At 64.3% G+C, this 7,065-nt stretch overlaps 1 protein-coding gene across 2 annotated transcripts in view; it reads left to right on the top strand.

Annotated features, from left to right (window-relative positions):
- The first annotated feature begins 1,163 nt into the window (after window positions 1-1,163).
- KCNH2 (potassium voltage-gated channel subfamily H member 2) overlaps window positions 1,164-7,065 on the top strand; it is a 33,686-nt gene continuing 27,784 nt past the window's right edge. Inside the window, exons 1-2 of one of the 2 annotated variants that reach the window (XM_029233492.1) lie at window positions 1,164-1,623; window positions 4,394-4,624. In XM_029233492.1, the coding sequence (XP_029089325.1) occupies window positions 1,548-1,623; window positions 4,394-4,624 (307 nt within the window). In that variant the 5' untranslated portion in view covers window positions 1,164-1,547. The remainder of the gene's footprint in view (window positions 1,624-4,393; window positions 4,625-7,065) is intronic. The other variant, XM_029233493.1, reaches the window with a different exon arrangement.

Genomic DNA, 7,065 nt, shown 5'->3' with positions numbered 1-7,065 from the left:
CGTCTCTGATCTGGGCTGCAGGGGAGGGGACCCGCAGGGGGCAGCTCAGTTGCCGACTACGCCCCACCGGCCAGCTCAGCTGTCAACACTCGCCTGCCGGCCCTGGCCGTCCTGAGGCCCCGCCTGGCTGCTCAGGCCGGGGACACTGCGCCCCGGAGACCCTCAGTCAGACCCAGGCAGGCGGTGGGCAGGCAGCAGGCAGACACCCTGCCTGCCCTTGAGCATCCTCAGGCCTCCTTGCCTAAATAAGGGAGCTGTAGCTGGAGTAAGCCAGCCGGCCGCGGGGAGGGGCCTGCGGCTAGGCCAGGGTTTTCCGAGGGGCTGGGCCGCCGCAGCGCCGCAGGGCCCCGAGCCCGCCGATTGGGCCTGCACCGCTGGCCCCGCGCAGCAGAGGGAGGGCGGGCCGTTCGCACAAGGGGATCCCCAGGCTGGAACCTCGCGTTCAGAGGCCTCTCTTTGATCCCGAGGCTAGGAGGCTGAAACTCCTGTCAGAATGTCCCGCTCTGGGCAGAAGGGCCTGGAGTAACCCCAGGGAGGGCTCTGTGTGTGTGCGCGCGTTGGGTGGCGGGCGCCCCTGCTCTGGGTGCGTGCCCCTCCTAAATCTCACCCACCCTTATTTCAAATCTCTGTGGCCTTAGGCCTCCAGATTGTCTTGCCCTTCACATTTCTCGGGTCCCCCCGACCCTGGGCTCGTCTTCCCAGGGCCCAGGCCTCGCCCGTGTCACCTGCAGCGGGCACTGAGCGCAAGCTGTGTGTAGGAGCCCGTGCTCGGCGCGGTGGGGGACCAGGGCATAAAGGACCGGCCCTCTCCCTTCAAGTCAGGTCCCTCGGTCCTTCCAGCGGGGAGGGGGGGGAGGCGGGGCGGGGGCGGAATCCCCAGGCTCCTCCTTGGCCGCCTCAAGGCCGGCCGTCGCACCTGTCCTCACGGTTCCCCTACCTAAGGGCCCCTTCCCCCTCTTGGGGCGCGCCAGTCCCGGGGGCTCCTGGGCTGAGCGAGGGGCTGGGGTGGGGGGAGCCCTCGGCTCGGCTCAGCCAATGGGAAGGGCGGGCGCGCGGGTTGTGTGGGGGGAGAGGGCGGCGCTGCGGGCGCGCGGCGGGCGGGAGGGAGCCGGGAGGCGGGGGCCGGAGCCCGAGGGGCGCGCGCCGCGTTAACCCTTCCGCGGCCGGGCCGAGCAGCAGGCGCAGCCCCAGCCGCTGGCGCCGGAGCGGCTGTCGGCGCAGCGGGCGGGAGCCGGGAGCTCGGCGCTCGGGCAGGCGGAGCGCAGCGCGGAGACGCGGCGGAGGGGGGCCCGCCGCTCGGCTGGGGCCGGCAGACAGGTGTGCGGGCGGCCGGGCGGCCCGAGCTCAGGCAGCTCCAGGCCGGGCCCACGGTCCGGAGCCGGCGCCGAGCGGAGACCCCGCGCCCGCACCCCAGTCCGGGCCCCGCCCGTGCTCTGCCTGGCCGCGGGGTGCGGGGACCACGGCCGGGCCGGGCCACCGGAAGCCTGTGTTGGGCCGGGCCGGGCCGGGGTGGGTGGGGGTCCGCCCGGCCCGCCCATGGGCTCAGGATGCCGGTGCGGAGGGGCCACGTCGCGCCGCAGAACACCTTCCTGGACACCATCATCCGCAAGTTTGAGGGCCAGAGTGAGTGGGGGAGGGGGCCGGCGGGGAGGGGGCTCTGGGGGCGGGCCGAGCTCTCCAGAGTGTGAATGGGGGGGCGTGCCCGGGCTGTGTGCGTCCTGCTAGTGAGTCTACGGGGGCTGGTGACCCCAAGGCGCTGGCCAGGGGTCGCGGGGTCAAGGCTTGGTGCTGGGTGCCGTGGGCTTGGGGCCAAGGGGCCTGGTGTTGGGGAGCGCGGCAGGAAGCTCAGCTTAGGTTTCCGGGATTGGGGAGTGTGTGTATGTGACAACCTGAGTGTGCAGGGCAGGGAGGTGGGGTGGGAGTGTGCAGGTATCCTTAACTCTGCGTGCCTGGATGTGTGAATGGGGCTGTGTGGACGCAAGAAGGGGAGGATGTATATGGCCCAAACTGTGGGCCCCGAAGAGTACCGTGCATGTGCCCGTCCAGACTGTGTTGCTGGAGACTGGAAGCCAAGTATGTAGGGTCAGAGCCTAACACGCTCTTGGGTGTGTGTGGGGTGTCTGTGTGTCACCCATGCGTTTGACCCTGCATGGGCGGTGGGGAGGTATCTTTGACAAGGCTGGGAACTGTGGGCCCTGGGGTGAGAGGGAGCCAGGGCTGAAGCTGGGCTTTGGGGGCCTAACAGGCTCCAGGCGATGACCCTATGTTGTTGCTTTTCCTGTGCTGAGCGCCTTTATGGGGACTACAGCAGCCCTAGTGCTGGCCTGGTAGGGGAGCCTTCCAGAAGTGTCCCAGGCTAGGTGAATGTTCTGTGTGTGGGTATTTGCACCCTCCTGGCATGCGTGTGTTTGTCCCCAAGGCTGCATGTGCCCTGGTGGGTGTGACTGCCAAGGGCTCTGGGAGGGGGTGACATTCCTTGCCCATGACCCTGTGAGCACAGGACAACGTGTGCTTGTGACCGTGGTGGGGGAAGGGAGGGGGCAGTGCGCTGGGCAGCATTGTCTGAAGCAGAGGGACAGGGTGATCCTGAGGAGGAGGAGACTGCGGTGGTGGAGGGCAGTGAGGCCGGGGCTTTCACTCCCACAGGCTCGGGGAGGCTCTGTAGGCTGGAAGCGGGGGGCCTGCCTCTGGCCCCACCTTGCCACTGACTGCTGCGTGACCTTGAGTGACTCTCTTCCGAATCTGGGAAGGAGGGGGCGGCCAGAGGGGCCTTTCAGGTCCCTTCTGTCTCGCTTATTCTAGGAGCTCAGGGAAGGAGGCGGGGTGGTGGGGGGGTGGCAGGGGTGGGGCCTGCCTTCGAAGAAACTCACTCTCCTCTCCAGGCCTGGGAGCGGGGCCCAGGTGGTTTTTCCTCTCTGAGGATGGTGCGTGCGTGGCTGGTATGTGGCTGCTACGAGGGACTGCCTCGGGCTCAGTCAGGAGTCTTTTCCTGTGACAGGGAGCCCTGCCTTGTGGGGCTGATGGCTGCCTGAGAGTTCTGGGGGGCCTGGGGAACTGACCTAAAGATGACCCAACTTCAAAAAAGTAATTTCCTGGAGGCCAGGGTAAGGGAGGGGAAGGCAGGACGAGGCCAGATCCTGGCGCAGCAGCCTGGGCCTTGCACATGTGATTGCCCAGGGCTGCATCCTGAGGGCTATGCCCACTAGGAAGGGGGAGGGCAGCGTTCCGACTGCTACCCAAAGCCCCAGCGTGAAAGGCCAAAGTGGCCGGAAACTTCTGTGTTTATAAAAACCTCTATCCTCAGAGCATCTCTCCTGGCACAAGCTGGGCCTGCCGCCCGCCTGCTGCTCACCCACCAGCCTGGCTCTTGGGGCATGTGTGGAGGGAATGAGCCAAGTCTAGCTGCAGTGGGTCCATTGGGGCCTCCCCTTGATGGGGCCGAACTGAGGAAGGCCTCACATCCCTGGAGAGCCGCTTTCATGGGTCTGTTTACAAGTGGGCCGCTCTCTCAGGCCAGGCTGGGCTCCGGGTGTTGCCAGGGTTTGGAGCTGCAGGTCCCTCTCCTTGCTCCCTATGACCTTGGGCCTCCACCAGTGCCCCACTTATTCCTCACCGGCTGCCGGGCCTAGGTTCGAAAGCGGGCTCTATCTTTTACAAGCTGCAAGATGAGGGCAAGAACTTCTTCTGAGTCTCAGTTTCTTCATCTACGAAACGAGGATAACGATGGGATTGTCAGAGTATTAAATGAGAGAAAGGATCGTAGGTGCTCACGTGGTACTTCTTCCCTCATCCTCTTTGACGCGCCCACTGCCCAGCTCCTGACTGCCCTTGGAGGGGTCGCAGAAGTCCCAGGAAGTACTGACCTGGCAGGGTCCACAGATACTTGGGGGAGTGGTTTCCTAGGGGTCCCCGGGGTAAGGAGTGCCCAGGGAGCGCCCCCCAGTCTAGAGAGCGGGGGTCAGGAAGAGAAGCCGGAGCGGTGCAAAGGGAATGCTGGCCGCCATCTCTGGCCCTTCTCAGGCTCCGTCTCCAGGCCCAGTGTTTATCCCTCCGCCGCGGCTGCTGACACGCGTTGCTGACACCCGCCCAAGGCTGGCCTCGGCCTCGGGCGCGGAGGGGGCGGCGGGCCGCTGGCAGTCCGCCCGGGGGAAGCCACGCAGCCAGCCCGCGGGCCGGGCGGGGGAGGGGGCGCGCCGCCGGGCCGGGCCGGCCAAAGCACCTGTGTCGGGGCACAGTTGCGTTCGTCCCCTGCTGGGGACCCCAGGCCCGCTGTGCTTCCTGGGGCGGGGAGTCCCCGGGCGGGCGACTGTGTAGGACAAGAGAAGGCGGGTAAGGGCTGGGAACCCTGGGGGCAGGGGTCCCGCTCACGTGCCTGCTTATCCCCGCCCCCCAGGCCGCAAGTTCATCATCGCCAACGCTCGGGTGGAGAACTGCGCTGTCATCTACTGCAACGACGGCTTCTGCGAGCTGTGCGGCTACTCGCGGGCCGAGGTGATGCAGCGACCGTGCACCTGCGACTTCCTGCACGGGCCGCGCACGCAGCGCCGTGCCGCCGCGCAGATCGCGCAGGCCCTGCTGGGCGCGGAGGAGCGCAAAGTGGAGATCGCCTTCTACCGGAAAGATGGTAGGCGCGGGCTGGGGCGGGGCGGGGCGGGGCGGGGCCGAAAGGCCGGGGGTGGGGGTCGGGGTTGGTGGGGTGGGGGCGGCCGGCGATTGGCCGGAGCCCCGGCCTGTTGCAGGGGGGCGTGACCTCAGCAGGGACCTATGGGGTGCGCCAGGTGGGAGGCGCGGGCTGGATATTGGCTCTCTTTACCCCAAGCACTCTGGTGGGGTGGTTTACGGGGTGCCCAAGGGACTGCTTGGTTGTGGTCTGGAGTCTCTGGTTCCTTCCTCCCTGGGCAGATGTGGGCACGTTGAGCTAGGTGGGTTGGAGTTTGACGGCAGCACCGGGATGGCAGGTACGTGCATGGATGGAGGTAATGGAAGTCTAGGCCGGTGGCTGGGCGCCGACCTCGCCCACAAGGCCTCTAGCTACCCTCGCCTCTGCCAGGTGACTGACTGGTCTGGGGAGTTGTCGCTGAGGGCGAGGCGGGGAAGGGCTGAAGGACTCTGGCTGGCTCTCTGCCGCCCCTCTCCTGCCCCCTCTCTCTTCTGCCCTTCAGCTGCACCTGGCGGGAGGTGTGTGCCTCTCCCCACAACCTCAGTTCCCTTTGTCCCATCTTTTGAGCGCCCCGCCCGCCACCCCTTCCTTCGCCAGGTGTCTCTGCTCAGCCACCGCCTCCCCGCCCAGCTGCGCTGTCTTCCGGCGAGCGGATAAACAGAGCCATGGGCGGGGCTGCTCCCACACCGCCCCTGCCCTGGTGGGGTGGCCTTTGCTCAGGGAGGGCAATGCCGCAGGGCTTGGGGGGACCTGCAGGTATCAGAAGGCTGGGGAGGGGGCTCTGGAAGGTGCCGCAGGGCTGCCCACCGGTGCCCAAACCCTGTCGCTCACCAGTGTGTATCTGATGAGCATTTACCGAACCCCTGTGAGCCAGGTGCAGCAAGGTCTTGGAGATGGAGCAGTGTTCAAGACAGAGGAGGTTCCTGCCCACAGCAAGCTTACCTGCTGTAGACAGCGCTCTCTGTCTCTTCCTGGGGGCAGTGAGCCAGCAGCCCCCGTATGCCTCTGGCCCTGTCCCTTGGAATCTCCCCTGTATGCTATGCTCAGGGTTGGCTGCAAAGGATTACATGCCCTGATGACCCTGCTTTTGCAGGGGTGCCCAGCTGTGAGATCCCTGGACAGAATCAGAGTCGGGGACAGTCACTGGGGACCTGTGGAAGAGGGTTTGCTCACAGCAAATGGGCCTCTGACTGGGAGATTAGATGCAAACTCTGAAGGCAGGGCCTCCTTTCTGGTTCTTCACTGATATCCCCCCAGAACCTTCATCAGAGCAGATGTGCTTTTATATCTGCCTGGCTATCTAGTACTAGCTAATATCAGTGGGCGCCTTCTATGCGCTGGACACTGGGCCGAATGTTTCACTTGCATCATCTCACGGAATCTTCACAACCACCCTGGGAGGTAGATACTATTTTTTCTGCATTTTGTGGTTGAGGAAACTGAAGTTCAGGAAAATTAAGAAACTTCCGTAGAGAGGGCAGAGCTGGGAATGGAACCCTGGCTGTCCGATCAGAGCCCTGTCCGCTCTGCTCTGCTGTCATGTATTAAAAAGGAGGCAAAATGGTTGCAGGTATGTCTCTAAACTGCACGTTACTTTACGCGCACTTTTATTTTGAAAGTTCGCAAACCATTGGTGTCATGAGAAGAACGTGAATACACACGTCCTGGGTTCAGGTCTAACACCAGAAATTCTGTGATGGGGATCAAGTTGGTTACTGCCTTGAGCCCGTTTCTACTTCTGGGATAGTGTGCCCGCCGGACCGCTCGGCAGCAGGGGCCTGGGTGATTCTGTCTTCCCTGTAGTGTGTGTGAGGAGCTGCCCTCCCTCCTTCCTGCCCCAGGCTGGCTCCTTTGGGAGAGGATGGCCGTGGAACCCCTTCTGCAGAGGTGCTCTCATGGAATCTTGGTGACCTTGAGGGTCACTTAATCCAGCCCACTCAAGTTACAGATGGAAAAACTGAGAAGCAGAGGTCAAGTTACCAGCGAATCAGTGGAGGGAGTGTGGGACTAGAACCCAGGCCTCCCACCCAAGTTCAAGCTCTTTCCCCACCCCAGGTTACTGCTCCAAATGGTGCTGTGACCCAGAAGGTCCTATGCCAGCCATCTCGGCCTGCCCCCTTCTCTGCTCTCACCTAGGTTCCATGGGGATCAGGTGTCTTCTGGTGGCCAACAGGCTGGCCTTGGCCCTCAGGTTATGTGGGCCGCTACTTGTCCTGGTACTTGAGGCCTCGGGTGCAGACAGATTTCCTCTGCCTCCCCTCCCTCTCCCTCTGCTCAGTCCCTTGACCCGGGCGGGGTGTGTGTGTGTGTGTGTGTGTGTGTGTGTGTGTGTGTGTGTGTGTGTGTGTGTGTGTGTGGGTGTGTGTGTGTGTGTGTGTGTGTGTGTGTGTGTGTGTGTGTGTGTG

This window comes from Monodon monoceros, unplaced genomic scaffold (genome assembly GCF_005190385.1).
Source record: "Monodon monoceros isolate NGI ecotype Baffin Bay Population unplaced genomic scaffold, NGI_Narwhal_1 Super_Scaffold_2, whole genome shotgun sequence".
Classification (NCBI taxonomy): domain Eukaryota; kingdom Metazoa; phylum Chordata; class Mammalia; order Artiodactyla; family Monodontidae; genus Monodon; species Monodon monoceros.
The sequence above is the reverse complement of the archived record's forward strand: the minus strand, read 5'-3'. Positions and strand labels throughout refer to the sequence as shown.